Source organism: Oratosquilla oratoria, chromosome 4, assembly GCF_046742065.1.
Source record: "Oratosquilla oratoria isolate Oo_2021 chromosome 4, ASM4674206v1, whole genome shotgun sequence".
Lineage (NCBI taxonomy): Eukaryota > Metazoa > Arthropoda > Malacostraca > Stomatopoda > Squillidae > Oratosquilla > Oratosquilla oratoria.
The window spans coordinates 4,155,547-4,177,607 of record NC_134780.1 but is presented as its reverse complement, the minus strand read 5'-3'; the positions used below and the strand labels follow the sequence as shown (position 1 = coordinate 4,177,607).

General features: G+C 38.0%; 1 protein-coding gene across 2 annotated transcripts; it reads left to right on the top strand.

Moving 5' to 3' along the window:
• The first annotated feature begins 1,004 nt into the window (after positions 1-1,004).
• On the top strand, positions 1,005-18,713 carry Ifrd1 (Interferon-related developmental regulator 1). 2 transcript variants are annotated; one of them, XM_076183432.1, is made up of 11 exons: positions 1,005-1,250; positions 1,887-1,952; positions 6,234-6,317; positions 6,983-7,109; positions 7,291-7,444; positions 7,955-8,137; positions 11,664-11,785; positions 12,510-12,664; positions 13,856-13,998; positions 14,996-15,094; positions 17,499-18,713. In XM_076183432.1, the coding sequence occupies exons 1-11, from the start codon at positions 1,205-1,207 to the stop codon at positions 17,661-17,663; spliced, it is 1,344 nt and encodes a 447-aa protein (XP_076039547.1). In that variant the 5' UTR covers positions 1,005-1,204; the 3' UTR covers positions 17,664-18,713. The 2 variants fall into 2 exon arrangements, with proteins under 2 accessions (XP_076039547.1, XP_076039548.1); XM_076183433.1 differs by lacking the exon at positions 1,887-1,952 and having other exon boundaries at positions 1,007-1,250.
• The last annotated feature ends 3,348 nt before the right edge of the window (positions 18,714-22,061 follow it).

The window sequence follows — 22,061 nt, the reverse complement described above, 5'->3', positions numbered from 1 at the left end:
CAGACTGAAATTTACTCTGTTGCAGGCCAGGAGGAAACCTCTGAATGATATTGGCTCGTCCTACAACTAATTATGATTGGCTACGATTCTCTCTGTATAATACAAATGGCCAACGGGAACACATGCATTTTCGTAAACATCTTATCACGTATTCATTACAGAAATGCAACTTCAGCAACACATGGATGGTGTTATGGCTCGAGAAGGGCCCAGCGTGCGATGTGTCATGCCCAGCGCGCGGTGCGATGACGAAAACTAGTATCGACTAGTATCAACTAGTATCAACTAGTGGTGATGGTGGTGTCGTCAAACTAATCACCACACGACACCATTTATATATATATATATATATATATATATATATATATATATATATATATATATATATATATATATATATATATATATATATATATGTATATATTTGTGTGAAAGCGTTTAACGAAAAATCGACATGATCTAAACATGGTTAAACAGTGAGATCGAACAACATACCTAAAGAATAACAAACGGGTTCGGGAGAAACGTACACGAAACAAACAAATGTGGATGGCAGCCAGGATAATAGAAAATTATAATGCATTACTAAATGTTATGCGAGGATACAAAAAGCTAGATAATTCTAGTTTGAATAACTTCTAAGTTTACTAGTTGTTATTGAGATTGGATGCGAACTCACAATGATCCACAACGTCATTTGTAAAAAACCCGCCAATTTGTCAACTTGGAAAATTCAATTTCTTGTTACATATTGGGCATTTGTATATACTTTTGTCGTTAAATTTTACTAATCAAGTTCATCTGCCTTGTTCTACAAAACGAAAACAAAAATAACTCGGAGCCAACAGTGTGCATGATAATGGTAAATATGTATTGTCAGTATTGTTTAAATTTTTTATCATTTATTTATCTAGATAATTCATTTTATCTTAATTTTTTATGTATTGTATTTTAAATGGATATAATTTTGTAATTTTAATATTTATGAGTGTCCTTGGGTTGGCCATTGCGTCATGAAATAAGAATAGTCGTGAGGTTTCACGTCGTTAGTGCTGAGTAACGAACACAATGCGTATGGTCTTGTCCACGGATTTCATTTCATATCTTTCTCCTGCATTTGGACATTGTGATCGTGGTAACCAACAAACTCTGCCGTCGTGATTTAGTGAGTGGTAGTGCCGCATTTATATAAAAGATAGTCAAAATGCCGCGTGAAAAGAACCGCTCGAACAAAGGCAGCACTGCTCCAGGTAATATAATTGTTTTCTTCCAAATTTGAAGAAATACATTTTTTAACCCATTATTATTCATGTCAAAGATAGCATGAAGAGTCGTTTAAGTATTTGTTAAGTTATTTGTTGTATCCACTTTCCCAAATTGTTTTACATGTATCGATCGAAGGAAGTTCAGTTACTGGTCGACACGACTACGTCATGTTAGTGACGCATGCAACAACCTTGAAGTAACGTGGTGAAATGTGATATCCATATTAAATTATAGAAAATAAAAAAATCTCATTACCATGTCGTATATTATGTTAAAGGCACAAATTAGGCCTCAACATTTCATGCTTTGTGTGAAAACTACATTGTTGGACATTTTGTCATTTAAAAACTTTTGAATTTTACTTAGTAGTAGGAATATAGTGGAAACTCGCATATGTTTTAAGACATTTCTCAGGACACAAATGGATTTCGACATGTGTGGTTTCAATACTTTTAATTGGTTGAGTGGGTCTATTGTGAAATTGTTCAATTTGGTTTGATAGATTGGTTAATTATTTTGTATATGTTGATTTTGAATATCGGTAGCTGACAGAAAACATATGGTTGGTAGATAAATGTCATTTCTACTTGTATTTATATATTTTTTATTTATTTTCATAGTAGTTTCATGCAAAGATGTGTGGAATCTCAGAGCTGCATCCTTCCAGATGAATAGTGATGGAAAGGGTAATTATTTTGTTTTTTGTGAACGGTTCCCAATTGTATGTAGTATCTGGGTATCAAATATGGTAGATGATGATCCAATGACCAGTATGTGAATGTAGAACTGAGAGAAGTGAAGATTTGATAGATTAATATTAACCACTTCAGTATAAGTTAAATTTTTCGTGCGGTATCAGTTGCCGTATGAATGATGTGTCACACTACTCATTCTCTTTTACTCTGAGTAATAATAAACACAGAAAATGTGATCGAACCAGTTCACATAATCAGGGGGTAACTTGAGTACAACAAAAAAATAATCAAGACATTGACGTCGGCATCCATGTGTACCTGCCTAGACCTCAGAACATCTCTATAGGCGTCATTGTAACAAAGTGCTTAAATAATTTTTAATAATCCTTATGATGGCACACATACCCGTGGCTTGCTTAAAATACAAATTGATTTGGGACATGTGGAACGGCAGTTTGGTTGGAGAAGAATGTGGATGTATGGGGAATGTTTACCTCTTGCCAATAATTATTTAGTGTATTTTGGATGTCTGTTCTTTATATGTTTGAACAACATGATGGGGTAAAATTCCAGAAACATGCAAGTATGTATTTTTGACATGAAACATGTCCAATAGTTCCTAAACTAACCTAAATATACCAATGGGGAAAAAAAGTAAAAAATGCATTTGTGGGTTACCGGAACAGAACCCATAAAACCTGTAATCCTCGTTAGGTTTCAAGTGCCCTTTTTTTTTTTTCTGAAAAGCAAGGGTAGTTTGAGAAGACCATATGTGGATCCCCAAAGTGCAGTAAATATCCTACAAGATCCCAAGGTAATGATCTTGTGAAAAATAAAGTTTGATTTGCTTAACTGATAAGCTCTGCACTTTGATGTACTCTTAGATCATAGATTACAGCAGATCCAAACATCCTTTATGAAATACCCATGGCACAACAAGATGGAGATGGGCAACTTCCTTGTAGTGAAATTGCCTTTTAAATTGTTAGAGAGTAACTAGTAATCTAATCCATATGGTTGGTCTTCAGAACAGAATAAGTTTTATTTTCTATTTGAAGCTGCATAATCTTCTACATACTATCTGGAATGAATTGACATGAATATCAACAAGAGAGAAGGAACAGATTGCCCTGTGAAAATAAACTAATCTTGCTTTTGGCAGAAACATAATATCTGGGGCAGAAGTTAGTAATCAAATATTAGGTAAAGCCCCACAGGAAATATAGTATAGATTTCTGAAAGACATAAACTGAAGTAAAATACGATAACATATACCAAAGTCTTTTTTTCCTCCATACAAGAGAGGTAGCTAAAAACAAAGGCATAAAGTCCACTCCCACCTATTTCATCCCCACATACTCTAATCCCATTCACTCTACTCCCTCTCTCTTATCTTGGCTCCTCCTAGATGACTGGTCATACCTGCATCTTGCCCACTGCCCTTGGTCAGAGGCATTGTCACAAGATACAGCACATCCATAGTAAGGCTGCTAAAGTGATATGATTTTTATGGAAGACAAGGAATGAAAAAAGTACTTGAGTGTAACCCTCACTGATCTTGCATAATCTATTGCAAGGTCAAGAGGAAGTTGCTATGAATCATACTGTGTTGGGCATCTCATCAAAATATCTTGCAATCCTGAGAGAACTAAAGCATGTCCAATGTATTTGTTTGTGAGAAATTAGAACCCTTGAACATGGAGATTTATGTCAAACAAAGGTGTGTCACAACTGTCATGTTCAGAAATATTTTGAACAGCTGTCATCCTACTCATTCATCATACCTTTGCTCAGGAGGGGAAGTTTTCAATTCTAGTTATATTTGATGGCAGCCTTTTTAACCATAGAAGACCCAAGCTATTAACCACATCTAGTTGCACACTGGGGCTTTGGTACTTTGGTATCTGGATGACATATGTTGTCTGTGCACAGGCTGAAGACTATTATTTGTAAGATTCCTCATCATTGTAGCTGATCTCTGCAAGATGGATACAAATAAGACTGAAATTCTGATCTAAAGATCTATCTGTATACCAAAAGCTTCCTCCATCCTTGTAAGGGAGATAGCAAAGTCAAAAAGCAAACACCCACACCCACTTCTATCCACCACCCTGTCCTCCCTCTCATCTTAGCTCCTCATGGATGACAGGTTCCCTCTATACTGCCCACTGTCCTGAGTCTGAAACAATGCAGCAAGACATAGCACATCCAAAGCAAAGCTGCTTCACCTAAGTGGCAACCCCACTCTCTGTCTCCTCATGCAGAACAAAAGAGAAGACAGGGAGAAATCCCATTGTACTGGGTCAAAATATTGTTCAAACATAATGATTCCATACCACAACCCCCCACCCCCTCCCTTCCTTGCATCACATCATGTACACATCAATTGTGATCCAGAAATAAAATGTGGAGATTTCCTTGACATTTCATATAAACTGAAGATATAGCTGGCAACCAACTTTAGGTAACAAGGTAGCACAACTCCACTTCCACTCAATACAACCTTTCCCCCATACACCAAATATTTTCAGGCCTTGTCATTTAACTAGACTTTTGGTGTGGGGGTAGATGCATCATTTAGTAGTAAACTTTTATGGAGATAGTGAGAGATATGTTGGGGGGGGTTACAGTCAAGAATATATGGCATGTGATAGCATCAATTACATGTTCTCTGTGACCTTGGACAGCTAAGGAAAGCAAGTCACCAAAAAGCATTGGATACAGACCCAGTTTCAAAGTGTGTTGAGGAACTGAACCACAGGGGCACAAAAACTGGTTATTTGATAGGTACATATCCAGTTCATAGATGTAAGAGTACCTAACCCAGAACTGGTTTTGCAACAGTACGTCATCATAAGTCTCCCAAATATTGGCCTGGGTAATTTAAAATTACAGTTTTTTATACCAGTGTCATTTGATTGATTTTAATTTCCTTGCCACTTAAATTTTAATTTCTTTCTCTGAAGATTACATCCTTGTAGAGTTTATGTGTTTGCTGGGGTTTAAAGGAGAATGTTTTGAGACAATGTGTTGCGATGGATACACAGTATACACAGGGATGATGTAGTGGATGTGTATCATGTGATGATGCAAGGAGCATTTGTCAAGTTAGATTCCAAAACATGTATGGACAAGTTTAGACTTCTCTGCTAAGTTAATGCAAAGAGTTGTTCATGTGTAAGTGTGTACTTGTTCTATTTTTATAACACATTGAATGTCTTGATCTTCACGCTACAATGGCAGCAACCCATTTTTGTCTTCAAAGAAGTGAAAGTTGTGACGTGGCAAATGGAGCAGCATTGGGTGGGGGTGGGGCGAGACTGCAGGCTAACCCACATTCTTTGCAGATGACATACTGTTGGGAGATAGTGAAGGCTTAACTGCAGAAAATGGTCATCATTAAAGAGTGATGTTCCACCTGTGTTGTTGTAGCTTAATATGTTCCTTAGGGCACAAGGTAAAGTGAATGTGCCAGCATTTATGTACAGTTGTCTTTCAGTATTGAGGGCATCGAATGACAGAGTAGGGTCTTGATGTGGAGCTGGGAGGTTTGCTGTATGAATATGTTTAGTACGAGCAAAGATTGACAGGTAAATGAATGTTTTCGAAATATTGAAAAAAAGTGGCAGGTAAATGATTGTACACACCACTACATGCCCTATAGTACTGTGTTCAATTTTATTCTTGGCAAATTAATAACTAAAGGTAGAAATTATATGCCACTTGACATCATTTTGCACACAATGCATATCAGGGTTGGGTCCAGGTACAGGAGACTGTACATAAGCCCAAGTCCAATTACCTGGATATTTTTCAAGTACAAATACAGTCATTTTGTATTGTACTAAAATCTAAGTACTTAATGTGAAAAAATTCTGTCACAGATTCATAAAACATAACACTAAATGTATCCAATAGTATCATTACAAAGGTTGCTAGAATCTATATACAGTATATAACTTTTGATTAAATACAATGTACTTGTTTGTACTTCGTATTTTTTCAAGTACTGTGGGACTAGGTGCAAGTACATGCAAATATGTACTTACGTACAAATTCTTGTACTTGGGCCCAACCCTGATGCATATATGCATTATATATATACAGGTATATATGTATATATAAATTATTTTATTTGTTTTTTTCTTCTATAAGTACACTATTGCCTTAGATGTAAGTTTTTGGATTAAGTATTGCAAGTACATATTGTTCCTCATGGTTTAGTTTTAATTCATGCAATTATTTCTGGCTCAAATTAATTCTGTTTTTCAGCTCCCCCACCAGCGGATGATGATGATAATGTCAGCATTTCTAGCGACAGGACTGAGTCAACTGCTCAGAATGCAAGTGATGGAGGTAATGTCGACTTTTATGTGCAAGTTTTTTATCTATATTTATTTATTCATTTATTTTATTTATTTATTCATTTATTTTTATTTTTTGTGGTACTGCAGATGTCAGAGAATTGGCCTGCTATCCATCTTAAAAGAAAAATATACAGGGATTTCTCGATTTATGCAAGGGATATGGTCCTGAAGGGATCACATAATGTAAAAATCACAAAGTGAACAGTTCAGTTTTACTATTGCTTACTTGATTTTTTACATTGTGTTATTCTGAGTAATCTGTGTAATATGAAAAAATGACTTAAGTTTTTTACCTCGTGTTATTCCAAAATTGCCTATTCTAATCGCATAAATTGAGAAATCCATATAAGTATGTGTGTGTGTGTGTGTGTGTATATATATATATATTATATATTTATATATATATATTTTATATATATATATTTTTATATATATATATTTTATATATATTTTATATATATATATATATATGTACATATACACACATATATACATATAAATCCATCTGAAATTGCAGCACCCAAGTTCTGACATTCTCGCTAGACTGGGCTCAAACTAGAATTTTTTTTACTCTATTTTCAACTGAATTGCCAAATGAATATTAATAATTTAATATATTCACATTATTTCTATGTATGTCTAATAATTTCGCAGAGGAGATCATCTCCGACATTGAAAAGTATGAGAATAATGTGAAGTTAGCAATGGATTTGGCTACAGAGAAGTCTGTCAAGACTCGGACAAATGCATTGTTGTCTCTCACAACTGCTTTTCAAAAGAGGTAAGTTTAAAAAATGTAAGTGTTCTTAGTATATTGGATGGCATGTATGTCCCGTGACCAATCATCACAAATGTCAACATAATTGATGAAGTATCCATAGGTCTGATGCTGAGCATGATTATTATTATTATTGTTATTGTTATTTTTATTATAAGTATAATTTTTTCTTCCTCTCTTTCAGGCTTCTGGTAGACTTTTTGGAAAATAACTACCAGACAGTCACAGACCTTGCAGAGCGTGGGTTACGGAAAGGAAAGGGGGCTGAGCAGGTTGCCGCTGCCAAGCTAGCTTCTGTTCTTGTTGCATCACTTGCTGAAACCAAGGAAGCAGAACAGGTACGTTATACCTTACCTTTTGCAACCCCAGTCATTTGTAGTTGTATTGATGTTTTGAAAGATTGTTTATATACTGTCTTTCATATTGTATTTTCATGTAAATTTATTTGTACGTTATTAGTCATTTATAGTGTAATGTATACAATAACTACTTTAAGCTACCTATAAATCTTCAAAAATCTACCCCCCCCATAGTATCCCACAACATTTACACACACAAATTATTAAAGCATAACATTCATGAGACATGACCATCATAACTCTTGTACCATAAGATAAACCTAGAACATAGAATAATCCCAGACATAAGACTTTGATCCACTTGCCTTTGGGTCACTCCCAGTTTTAACTGTACAGACACATTATATTACCCAACACTTGCTCAGTACGATGCAACACTCTTGAATGAGTCATGGACCCACTCAGTGATTGGCTAGGTACCTTGAGACCATGGGTCTCATACAGGAAAAAACCAGGACTGCATATTAATTGATGAATTGCATTCAACAGATTTACAAAACCTTGGAGGGTCCGCTGAAGGTGATTGTGCAAGATCCTTCAGCTTCCTTGCTGGCCCGGCAGGAGAGTGCCCTTACCCTTGGTTTTCTGTGCTTCCTAGCAAGTGATGACTTGTCTGAAGTGGCTGAAACCATGACTATTCTTAGGACCATATTTTCTGCTTCATTTCTGAAGGTAAGTCTTTGAAGTTGTTAACCACTGGTGTAAGGTGAGAACAGTGCCACTATCTATAACCCTCGTATAAAGGAAATGGCTACGCAAGGCACACAGAGCTGTAGCCTATGTGTGCATGTTTGTGTATGTGTATGTTTTTTTCTGCAAAATGTATATATATGTATGTGTGTGTGTGTGATATATATATACACACACTGAATTGAACACCACAGCATTTTCACAGTTATTAATTTTCTAATATTGGGAGGATGAGTGGAAATGAACTTTCCAAAGTTCTCCATTTTGATTATTAGAATGCTACACCCTTAGGTCAAGCTTGACCTAAGGGTGTAGCATTGTAATTTTTTCCTGTGACCATGTAACGTATCTGTAAATTGTGTTGTCTTAACTGTTCTTGTATCTTGAAAATGACTCTTTGCAGTCGAAATGTCGAATAATTAAAATGGAGAACTTTGGAAAGTTTGTTTCTGCTCATCCTCCCAATATTAGAACTTTAGTGAGGAAACTTGAATATATTAAGAAGAAAATTAATAACTGTGAAAATGCTGTGGTGTGCAATTCAGTGTGTATAAAAGAAAACCTGCGCCCTAAGTATATAATTATGTGTATATATATATATATATATATATATATATATATATGTATATATATATATATATATATATATATATATATATTATATATATATATATTATATATATATATATATATATATATATATATATATATATATATATATATATATATATATATATATAATAGGCAAAGTAGACCACTTGGAAAAAGTACATTTTGGCACTGAAGATGTATAGGAAAGCTCTGCTTCGTTAGTTTCTTTTTCCAAGTGGTCTACTTAGTATAAGTGAACACACATACCAGTTCTTATTAGCATATATATATATATATATATATATATATATATATATATATATATATATATATATATATATATATATATATATATATATATATATTTCCCATCTGGGGTATTGGCTGCATGTTATGACAAAATAGCATGCAATTGATACTTTAGGGTCTATATGGGGTGCCCTTGCAAACCAGAGCCTCACATTTTGTCTGTGATAGAGGAGGACTCTGCTCAAAAAGAAATGATGAAACTTTTATTATACTGCTACTGTCCCTCTGTTATGCTGTCCTGTACCATTTCTCTGAATTTCATTTCCTTGTTTTGCCTACCCTGTGGTGGGGGGAAAAGAATTCTGCCATCAAGTATTCCCACTTGGATTGTAAGAGGTAAGAAAAATGGGACGGGGATTGGGACCAGGCATCCTTCTCCCTGTAGCCCCACAGAGGACATTCCTAAAAAAAGTAAAGGCATAAGAGGGTCTAGGAGTTTTCCAACCAGCACCTTAAGGTTTGGGTCTTTTAACAAGAAAGATCACCCACAATGAAAGAAATAAGAGACCAGATAAAAAACCTAGATGTCAGGAAATTGCATGGACCAGATGGAATCGCAAATTGGACACTGAAAGAGTGTATAGACGAACTGACAGACTATACAAGATAATTGACTTCTCACTTAAAGAGGGAAAGGTGCCGCAAGACTGGAAATATGCAAACATAGTACCAATATATAAAGGAGGAAATAGGGAAGATCCTACAAACTTCAGACCTGCATCCCTTACAAGCACAGTAGCAGAAATATGCAAAAAGGTCATCAGAAACAAATGGACCAAACACTTGGAAGAAAATAAAGTAATAAACCCCAAACAATTTGGCTTTAGAAGTCGAAGTTCGTGCACCACAAACCTTATCTGCTTTTGCTCGAGATTAATTGATATGATACAAGAAAGAGATGGCTGGGCAGGTTGTGCCTTCTTGGATTTGCAAGAGGCATTGAACAAAGTGAAGCGGCCTTGCTGTGGATGTACTGTGTCTTGCGACACTGCTTCTGACCCAGGGCGGTGGGCAGGGTTCAGGGATGACCCGTCATCCAGGAGGTGCTCAGATGAGAGGAAGGGTGGGAGGGGTGTGGAGTGTATTTAGGGATGAAATGGGTGGGAGTGTTTTTATGCCTTTCCTTTTGTGGCTACCTCCCTTGGAAGGGGGAAAAAGCCTTGGTATATAAAAAAAAAAAATAATTGAACAAAGTTCCACATAAAAAATTAAAAAGAAATATTGAAATAATAGGAGGAATACAAGGTAAACTGCTGGAATGGAAGAATGGTTTCTTAACTGGGAGAAAAATTAGTGGTCCTTAGAGAAAAAAATCGAACTGGGAAGATGTGAAAAGTGGCGTACTGCAAGGCTCTGTATTGGTTCCTTTAATGTTTGCCATATATATAAATGATACGGATGAGGGAGTAAATTGTTACGTAGACTTCTTTGCTGATGATGCCAAATTACTCAAGAGAGTAAGAACAGAGGAAAATAGCAGATCGCTGTAAGATGACCTAGACAAAATATGGGAATAGAGTTGGAGATGTGAGATGAACGTCAACATTAAAAAATGTAGCATAATGGAATTTGGAAAAAGTAAAAATAGAGTATTGGGACAGTGTAAAATTGGAAACAAAAGTCAAAAAAGTCAATTCAGAAAGGGACCTAGGAGTAATCATCTCAAGTGACTTGACACCTGATACATACATACATATACCAAGGTTTTTCCCCCTTACAAGGGAGGTAGCCAAAAAGGAAAAGGCTTAAAATCATTCCCACCCATTCCATCCCTGAATACACTCCACACCCCTCCACCCTCCCTCTCATCTTAGCACCTCCAGGATGACAGGTCATCCCTGCACCTTGTCCACTGCCCTGGGTTAGCAGTGTTGCAAGACACAGCACATCCACAGCAAGGCCGCTTCATTAAATCAGCGACCCCCCTCTCCGTCCCCCCATGCATAAAGGAGAAGACGGGGAGAAATCCCTTCGGGCTGCGTCAAAATTGCTCACACATACTACCTCACCCCCCCATCCCACCTCATGCATCACATCATCATCCATATACAACCATTCTCCATTCACCCCTGTCTTCTGTCCTCTCCCGTCCTTCCTCAACAGACATTCCCCTCTTCCCCAAAGCCCCCTTCACCCCATACATACTGCCTCACCCACCATCCCCCACCCACTCCCCCTCATACATCACAGCCTCATCTATACACAACCCTTCTCCATTCACCCCTATCTTCTATCCTCTCCTGTCCTTCCTCTACAGATATTCCTCTTTTGTAAAGCCCCTTTCACCCCATCCATCCATCTCATCCTAGGACGCCCCCTCATATTCACTCCTTCCACCTCCGCCTTCCACACTTCTTTTACTAATCTTTCTTCACTCATTCTTTCCATGTGTCCAAACCATCATAATTTTTTTTCTCTCTCCCTATTTCTATAGTTTGTCCATAGAAATGTAGAGCTGAGGTGGAGACTGTGTGTGGGAAGAAATGTGTTGGATAGGATAGACCAGTTAGTGTTAAGTAATTTTGCTATATGGATAGAATGAATGAGAATGTGCTAGAAGGGTATTTGGTACATACATGTATGCATTGAAATAATGTGCTTATTTCAGGGTAACGGTGACATCCCTGCGCATCCTCCAGCAGTATCTGCCTTGCACACAGCAGCTCTTAATGCTTGGTGCCTGCTGCTGTGCCTTCTGCCATCCAACAATGTCCATGAGCTTGCCAGCAAGTCAGTATGCACTATTTTTATTTTATTTATATGTTCATTTATTCAGTTGGTTGGTCAGTCAGGGGTTTCTGGGCACCAGATTGATGATCACTATAGGAATGAAGGAAAACTCAATTGTCCACTTAAAATTGTGGTGGGTAATAGCTCGTATTTGACACTAATAAATTGTGGGTGTACTTAGATCATGCTGTGTCGTCAAAATTTTATTTGTGGATACTTGAAATGAAACCCAAAATTATCCTTTTCTTATGTTATACATCACAATGGTTTGACTGAGGGTGACTAAGTGGTTGGAGTTTTATCTGTATCTCTGTACCACTCCCATCCACCACCCTTGTCTCCCTCTTGTATTAGATCCTCATAGATGAAAGGTTCTCCTAGTCTCCTGCCCACTGCCCAGATAGTAGATATTTTTTCTGAGGGCTTTAACTTCCAAACTTGTAGATGTTTACTAATGTTGTCATGTAATTTACATTAACTTTCAAATGTTGACCTTGGTCTTAATTTTAGTGGGCTGTAGCTTAAAAATTGTAATATTTTGGTGTTAAGTTTTCAGTATATAGGAAACTTCATATCTTGCAGTGTGATTCTCACTTCAGTAGCACACCCATGTCATGCACAAATAAAGCCCATCCAGCCATCTCTCCCCTCAAGGCTCACACTTAGTTGATTAAGAATTACTATTGCCATTAATCAAGTTTATGGTGTAAAATCTCTGTTTCAGACACATTGGCCAACTTAAGTGTTTGTTGTTGAGTAGTGACGTAGATCTGCGCATCATGGCTGGTGATGCGATCGCTCTACTCTATGAAGGGGCGAGGGACCACAATGACTATTTCCATTGCCATGCCCAGACCCAACTTTGTGATCTTTTAAGAGGTGTGTGGTATATTTTATTTTTTCTTTGCATAAATTATAGCAAAAGTTTAAGCTGGGAGATAGGGTTGATGAAAGAGTATTGGGATGGTTTGGACATGGAAAGAATGAGTGAAGAAAGACTAGTAAATGAGGTGTGGAAGGCAGAGGTGGAAGGAGTGAACATGTGGGGTTGACTAGGATGAGATGGATGGATGGGGTAAAAGGAGCTTTGGGAAAGAGGAGAATGTCTGTTGAGGGAGGATGAGAGAGGACAGAGGATGGGTGAATGGAGAATGGTTGTATATGGATTATGTGATGCATGAGGTGGAATGGGAGGTGAGTGAACAAGTGTGAGAAATAATTTGATGCAGGCCGAAGGGATTTCTCCCCGTCTTCTCCTTTTCTGTATGAGGGGACGGAGAGGGGGATCACCGATTTAATGAAGCAGCCTTGCTGTGTATGTGTCTTGTTGCTTCCGACCCAGGGCAGTGGGCGAGATGTAGGGATGACCCATCATCCAGGAGGTGCCAAGATAAGAGGGTAGAGGGGAGTGGAGTGTGATAGGGATGGAATGGGTAGGAGTGGTTTTTATGTATTTGTTTTTTTGGCTACCTTCCTTATCCATACCATACCATATACATACATACATACATATACCAAGGCTTATTCCCCCTTCCAAGGGAGGTAGCCAAAAAGGGAAAGGCATAAAAACACTCCCACCCATTACATCCCTAAATACCTTCCTTATAAGGGGAGAAAAAAAAACCTTTGGTATATGTATGTATGTATATATTTATTCCAATAAGATGTACTGGCAATTTAGCAGGTTGTTTAATACTGCAAGTTTGTGAGATTAATTTAAGAGCAAAGGCTGGGTGACAAGCTTTGTTTCCATTGTTATACTTTGACATTGCAAGCCAGCAAGAGCTTCACATGGCCTGTATGCCTTGGTAATGTTAGTGAATTATGGTGGCAAGAAGCTAGATAGATGACTATGAGACAGTAAGAGAGTCAGCATGAGAGAGTAGGAAGAGCATCCTGTCTGAAATTCATGTGTTCTAACAAAGGTATCCTAATTAGCAGGGTGCATCATGACTATTGAATTGGATAAAGTATTGTGACCTCAGTTCTTTTCTTTGTCATGTTGGCATCCTTTCCCCCATTCCCTCCATAGTCATAGTTGTATTAAGTGAATACATCTTTCTTTTGTAGAGCTTGCCACAGACTCTAGCAAACATAGAGCAAAAAAGGATCGGAAAACACAAAGAGCATCTTTCAGAGAAGTTTTAAAAACGGTAGAAGAAAAGGACAACCCATATGTTACGGTCACATTTGGACCCAAATTTCAAAAACAAGTAAGTCGTGTGTATTATGATCCCTTTTGTCCACTTCCTTTCTTTCCGCCACCTTCTTGTTCTCCTACCTTTCTCTCAAGCCGATAAGGATGCTTGCTGGTGAGTAGGTCTGGATATCACTGCTTGTGGCAGAGGTTGGGGAGATCGCAGTTCAAACCTTGTCACTGCCAAGTTGGACCATTAATTTCCATGATACAAATTCCTCTGTAAGGGGGGCACCATCCTAGCCTTCTGATAGGGAGAGTTTATAGACATCAAATCAAGTCCAAATCATAAACCTTCCTCTCCTCCATTCTTGTATTGAGGGCTGTGGATCTCTTTGATCGGCGACCTGGGGCCACTGGATAAATTGATTGATGGTTCTGTGCCCTTATCTACTCTTTCTGTCCTCCATTACTCCCGCTCTGTTTCCTTTTTCCTGTCTCCTCTCCTCCTCTTCTGTCCTCCTTTCCTCTCATTCTCCTTGCCTCTTCTCCCTCTCCTCTTATGGTGTATTGCTGTAGATGGTACCAGTTGTATGGATCAGTCACACCATATTTGTATGCATGCTGATCACTTAACTTCTACTAGTCCTTCTCTCTGCTCCCCTCTGATGTGATCTTCAGAGATAGAAGTGCTTTTGGTGGTTATTTGGGTGATAAAAAAAAAAAAATGCACCCCTCCCATCCGGACTTCTTCCAATCATGTCCCCCTTTCCCCCTTCCCATCCCATCTTGTCCCTTGTCCCTTTAATTTTCCTGACCTTTCCTTTTTCTTTCCCATGGTTCCTCCTCGCCTTCAACTCTTCTGTTTCCTTTTCTATCTTTTTCCTCATGATCTCCACCACTCTCTCTGTTGTCGAATTAAATTTTCAAACTAAAAGATAAGGAGATTTAATACTGTCACCACTACATGCTTTTTATGAAAGAAGAATTGCTCCTTCTTTCATAATAAGGAAGAAGTGGTAATAGTTTCATGAAGTGTAAGGGATTGTTATTTTTAATTTTTCTTCCCACAGATTTTAACAATTGACAGTTGGACATTTAAGAGGCAATATGACACCCTTTGCCATGTTTTTGGAGAAGGACTTTCTACTCACATGACTTGGAATCAGCCTGTAAGTACTTGAGCTTAGAGCTAGCTAGGGTATTTTATAAATGTGTGTTTGCAGATCAAGTGGCTTTGTGTCGCTACTTGGCACAGGAGTTCAGGAACAGAGACTCGTTGGTGCATGATGGCAAGTTTGTAGAATGGGCATACTGCATTAACCTCTTCTATACAAGTCAAATATGTATGATGATTCATCACAATATGTGCATTACAAATATGGGTAGGAGTGATTTTTATGCATTTCTTCTTTTTGGCTACCCCCTGTGTAAGGGGGAAAAGCCTTTGGTATATGTATGTACAAATATGTTGTTGTTGTTGTCGTTCCCTAGACTGTCTGTCCGAGCAGTCCCGTCTCCCCAAGGAAGGCCACAGCCGAAACTGGGTTTTCCCACAAATCCTTTATAGAGTGTATGTTGTGTTGTTTGTGTGCATGATTGTGTATAATGCAGTCTTCCATTATGTGTTGTATGGTATGGGGTGAAGTGTTACATCCTGGGCAGCTGTTCACAACACAGTTGTCCACCCTCTTCTGGTAGCTTAGAAGTGCTGGGTGGTGACCGCATCGCAGTCTGGCCAAGTGGACTCTGTCCTTTTGTGGGAGAGAGGATTCAGAAGGGTGGATATCAGGGGGTCTGGCATGCAGCAGTGTGTTGTCTTTCAGTGTGTTAATGGAGCGTTGAGTGATATGATTATGAATATGTTTCCGGAGGCTGGTATTTGGTGGTTGTGGAGGAAGAGAAGAGAGTATCTGTGCGTAATAAAGGTCTTTGGGTGTAGTTTTAATGTTTCTTGGTGTGTGTGGGTGTTCTGCTATGTAGTGTAGCGGGTGTGATGTGTTTGTGGTGGCTGCAGCAAGTGTTTGTGTGCCTCTCATGTCGAGGTGGTCCTTGACTTTGAGGACTTTTGTTTCATGGTGTAAATGGTCTGTAGGTGATGTATTTGTGCAGCCTGTAATTGTTTTTAGGGCTTTGTTTTGTATGATTTGAAGGGTGTTGTGGTGTGTCTCACTGAGATTAGGAGCCCATGCAGGACTCGCATAATTCATCACTGAGCGTATGCATTGTTTGTATATTGTTATATTAGTTTCTTTGTTTTGTCCAAATGTTGTTCCAGTGATTGACTTAAGTGCGTTAAGTCTAGGTGTGCATTTGTTTTTTTATGTTTGTGAGGTGTTGTTTGAAAGACATGGATGTATCGTATGTTACACCAAGAATTTTCGGTGTGTTTGTGTGTGGTATTAGAGTGTTGTTGATGTAGAGATGAGGTATGTATTTGTGTTCTTTTGTCCAGTTGGTGAGAAGTGTTGCTGTAGATTTGGTTGGAGCTATTTTGAGTCTGTTTGTGATGTTTGTCTGTTTGTGATGTACAAATATGTTGTTACTGTGCTTATACACATTCTTTTACATACATATACCAAGGTTTTTCCCCCCTACATAGGGGGGTAGCCAAAAAGAAAAAGGCACAGAAACCGCTCCCACCCATTCCATTTCCTATATAATCCACTCCCCTCCACCCTCCTCCCTCCCTCTTATCTTGGCACCTCCTGGTTTACTATGAATAAATATAACGTCACAGAAAACATGATCAAACTTGTTCACAGAATATGGGGATCACTCAGCAGCAACAAAATAAATATAATCAGGAAACTGACGCCAACATTCTCATATATCCTACTCGTGGCTCATGACACATACATAGGTGTCATTTATTCAGGAGGTTAGATTTCATACTTTAGGGAGGCAACTTCCTGGCTGCTCTGTGAGAAGGGAGGTCATGATGCTCATGAGTAGATAATAATCTTTGAGAAAGCTCCTCCAAAGAAAGATCTCCGACTGGATTTCTTGTTTGGATTACAAAACTCATGGTAAAAGGAACGCATGATAAATCTTTGAAGATAATCAGAACTTGATTGCCATTGATTCTCTTCCCACTGAAGTGATATTTTCGTCAAGCCCATTGGCTTATGCCATATGATAATCTCCACCTTTTATATTTCTTACTATATCCCACGTTTTCCTACAATGTCTTACCTAACCCCTTGGAACAACCTTCTTTCTGGTCTTCTTCCTTCTGTCTACACTCCTTAAAGAGATGGTCTTCCCTTTGAACTTTAACCCTCTCGTAAAACACGCACACACCAAACATGACACTCAAGGTCCCCCACAAATTAAATATGTGCTTTAGTATTTACCTGATACAACCAACTATTGAATCCATATCTCACTCCTTACTATGGACCTCCACAGAAAACTTCAGCATGTTAGCGTCTTCAAGGATTGAAGTGCTAGTGAAATTTTAGCAAAATAAAATACAGAGTTATAGAATTAGGTTGATAATATTGTATTAGATTAATTGTGATTTTGTTTTAAGTATCTATTGTGGCATGATAATCACCAGCAGAATTGTTTCAGATGAGAGACATGTTCGATCTTGGACCGCCGCCTAGTCGCATGGCTTCCCTTTTTGTTCGTCGAAGTAATAAGAACCAGAGAGAGAGTGCAGCCTGTAAAGCACGGCACTTGGCTCGCAGCAAAAACAGAGACAATAGGGCAGCTTGTCTAACCTATGATGACTGAGTAGAAGACGACTTTGTATCTGAAACATTTTTTTTATATTGGCTACCGGATAATATTTTATGTATTTTTCTTCAACCTCTGTAATGATAAAAATGTTACCATTTCTGACTCAACATTGAAAAACAAATTGTATCCAAGCTGTTTTGTCATCAGTGTTGCTTGACATAGATTCTCATCTGCATGGTTAAATGCAAATCACTTGGAATAGAGGAAGAAGCATGATTAGGGTAAACATTAGGGTATGCTGTGGTATTCCAACCATAAATTGCATTTATTTGTGTACTAACTTGTTTGTTCTTGTTGAAATTTGTAAAAATGTGCTTTCTAAAGCTTTGCTTTTCTTTTTAATTCTTTTTATTGAAAACACTGTGAATAACTTTTAATGTAAGATTTAAAAGTGGGAAAATCATGTTCATTACAACTTTTAGAAATTAAATTGAACTAAAATGATTGGCAAAGTTTTTTACCTTATACATTCACAAAGAAGGTGTCACACTAGTCGTTCATTTCATTGAGCCTTACTGCTGTAGACCAAACACTAGAACAGATAGTCAAAGTCAGTATGGAAATGTATGCATATATGTGGTATATATTTATATGAATGTATTTGTGATATAATGTATATATTTATATAAATGTATAAACATGTATATAGATGTGTGTGTATATATTATATCTGTATATGTATATACATATATGTATATAATCTGAAACAAGTTTTCCTGAAGGGATAGCCATAGGAAACTGTTCAGTAGCAAAAATATAGATAAGTCCATCAGTGCAGTATGACCAGGAACAATAATTACTGAAAGGAACAGCTATAAGGTCTGAGTAGTTCTTTTCTTCCTATACTTCATATTCATCTCTCCTCTCTCTATCTCCTTGGTGTTGCCACTTGAAGACACATCATAACACCAGCTGTAAAATTATGCTTTTGAAATGTCTATTACCCACTTCAATACAAGTCAAATTCTTGCAGGCAGCATAAACTGCCTGATGTATGGTGATGCATCACAATCCTCTCGTTATAAAATATAAAGTTGCAACTGAGTACTCGTTCTCTTTTCACTCTGAATGTACCACAAAAAATATGATCAACCCAGTCCCTGAGGTGGGGGAAAAGAATACTGCCACCAAGTCTTCCCACTCGAGACGTAAGAGGCGTTAGAAATGGGACTGGGATTAGGACTAAGCATCCTTCTCCCTGTAGCCCCACAGGGGACATTCCTAAAAATAAGTAAAGGCATAAGAGGGTCTAGGAGTTTTCCAACCAGTACCCTAAGGCTTGGGTCTTTATGTGCGTGGATGTGGTACAGATGAGAGTAAAAGGGAAGAGATAGGCAGTATGTTTGTGAGAAGAAAGGTGGATGTGTTGGCATTGAGTAAAACAGTTGAGAAGGAGGGGCGAGTGTAGTTGGGAGGTTCTCAGGAGTGAAAAGGAGAGAAGGGGTGGCTATACTAGTAAGTGAAGATATAGGTAAGCATTTAGTGGAATGGAATGAGGTTTCTTCAAGGTTAATGTGGATGAAGGTGAAACTGGGAAGGGAGCTGTGGGTTTTTGTAAGTGCATATGGGCCTGGTAGTGAGAAGAGTAGAGGAAATGGAGGCTTTTTGAATGCATAAAGATAGGAAGAAATGTCAATGTAGTTGTATTGGGAGACCTCAATGCTAGGGTAGGAAATGAACCAATAGAGTAATTGGGAAGTGTGGAGTTCCAGGAAAAAATTGTAGTGAAGAGTTGATGGTGATGTGTGTAGAGTTGATAGCAAATAAAGTATTTAGGAAGAAAGTCAAGCATAAGTACACATGGGAGAGGGTGGTAGAGTATTAATGTTTACCAGGAGTATAGTAGGAAGAGTTAGCTTTCACAGATCGATTACAAAATAGGACAAAGGAATCGTAGAGGTACAAATAAAAGTATAGCATAGATAAAGGAGGCGAAGGGGAGACCAGATGTGAAATGTGTAAGAGTATGACAAAAATTGGAAAGTAATAAAAAGATGCTTTGGAAAAATTTGGAGAGGAAGAGGAGTTGAATCAAGTAGAGGAAAAGGTAAAAGGTGCAGATGGAGAAATGATAATGGAAGAGAAGGCAGTGAGAGGAAGATGGGCAGAGTATTTTAGGGAGGGAAAGGTAGTTGCAGTGGGAAGCACTAAGAAAATAACCATGATGAACGAGGAGAAATGAAGGATGAAGTTAAGATGAGAGCAGGTAAGACACCTGGTCTGGATGGATGTCATGCAGAATGAAAAAAAAAAAAGGTACAGTGATGGACTGGTTATTTAATGTTTAAGAGAGGGCAGAGTTCTGGAGGAGTGCCTTTATAGTTCCACTTTACAAGGGAAAAGGGGACAAGTGTGAGTGTAGTAGTTTCAGAGGGATCAGGTTAAGTGTAGATGGGAGGGTCTTTATTGAGAATATTCGGAGAGGAACAGTGTGGGTTTGGGATAGGTAGGGGTTATGTAGATCTGATTTTTATATTAAGATATATGAGAAAGCCATAGGAAAAGGTAAGGATGTTTTTTGGGCTTTTCTGGATCTGGAAATGAATGGGAGTGGTTTTTATGCCCTTGTTTCTTGGCTACCTCCCTTATAAGGGAGAAAAAAAAAAGCCTTTGGAATATGTATGTATGTACTCAGCTACAACTACAAAATCATTATTAGACTCCAACATGGGAATCCCCATACCCACTCTTGCCTCATGATGCCTATGTGGAAGGGGTTAACTCCATGTTACCCCTACAATACTTCTATTCAAACAGATCATGTTTAATGACATTTGTTCAATTTTCTGTTATAAATAGGGGTCCTGTACCACCTGTATGAATTCCATCTCTGGCATAATAGCCCTTTAGGTTAAAAACACCAGTTATTGCTGACAAATTACAGTACGAAGAGAGATTTCGTCCTGTTTCATCTTTTTTTTATAAAGATACTTTAGTCTCCATTATATGGGTTTCCATATGTGCTAAAGTATGTCATGTTTGAACTGAGGAGTGCAAATCTATATTGTACTGTGATGTTACGAGGCAATTACGATGTTGAACACCATTGTTGTAGATGTGGCTCTTCAAGCATGCTTGGATTTGGGTGATGGGTGTAGGCTGATATGTAGGAGCCTTGATGAAATGCTTGTTGCCTTGTGCGGTTTTATTTTACAAAAGCCAGATAACGAGAAATGTACTGAACATGCACTTCTTGGTTGTGTGGTCAACCATGCAGGTAAACATGGTTTTGAGTAAATATATAGATTTGCACAGTATGCAAAGGCTAGTTTTCCATTTAAAACTCTCCAGTTCATCTGCAGCTGAACTAGAAGTAGGTCAGCCTTGCCCAAAACAGTATACAAAGGGACTGCTGACATACTGCCCTCACTTTATACACAGGTGACATGAAGATCAGTCTTTAGTAGGGTGAAAGACTTGCACTAATCATGTTCTTTGGCTGTTTAGTCATTTACCCAGGTGAGCTCCGAGTTTGAACATGGACAGATTTACATACTGTTGAAAAAGTTCAACATTTCAAGTTTAAGCTAATGTGAAACTTTGCCTTATAGAAACAGTTTTGCAGAAGACTTTTTTTTTTGTCCATGATCTAAGTTGGGTGAATGAACACACATTTTGCTTAATTTTGCCACTGAAGTAGAGAAATAACACTGGGGACTTGTGTATAGTACACTTCATTATCTGCTTCTGGTGTATGGTTATGGTGATCACATGGTTTATATCTGCAGTGCACCCAACTTTGCCCCGTGTCTGTTGTCTAGAATGGTGGGTCCAGGTTCCAGCTCTCATAATTACGAGACAAAGTTAATTTCCAGCTGTGTGCTTGAACAATGTCATAGAAGTAGGTAGACCTCTTCTTTTCCAAGGATTAAGGAAAAGCCGTCAATGTGGGGAAACTGCCAGAAGTGGAAAATCTTATGTTTTAGGTCAATACCTAGTATCCATTCTACTCCAGAATGCATTGGACTAGTAGCCTCACTTCAATAGAGAAACATCTTTGGTCAGTTGTGCATAGTTTTCATGGTGGTTCTCTGGTGCATATAAGTATGGTTGTCTGTATAATCAATGTGGTATATGCTGCATAATGTGTACAGACATCTTTACAATTACCTCTATCTCTGCCGCTATAGGATGGAATGGTTGGTGTGGAATCAAGACTGGACAGTTTTTAAGATGGCTAGTTTTATTCCTTCCAGTTGTTCTCATATAATGGGGAAACAGTTGGAAGCTAATATATATATACATATATAATGTCTGCATGTTACATATGTATGTATACACACACATGTATATGTATGCATGTAATGACTGGAATTGCGCTGGAGTCCGGTTATAGCATCATTCTTGTCTTGAAATCAAAAGGCTTAAAATGATAACCCAAACATGTTGCTG

Excerpts from the sequence above, each read along its gene's own strand:
- Ifrd1 (XM_076183432.1), top strand. The coding sequence starts at position 1,205 with ATGCCGCGTGAAAAGAACCGCTCGAACAAAGGCAGCACTGCTCCAG. Across the intron at positions 1,953-6,233 it reads GATGAATAGTGATGGAAAGG|CTCCCCCACCAGCGGATGAT; the intron begins GTAATTATTTTG and ends TCTGTTTTTCAG. Across the intron at positions 7,445-7,954 it reads AAACCAAGGAAGCAGAACAG|ATTTACAAAACCTTGGAGGG; the intron begins GTACGTTATACC and ends TGCATTCAACAG.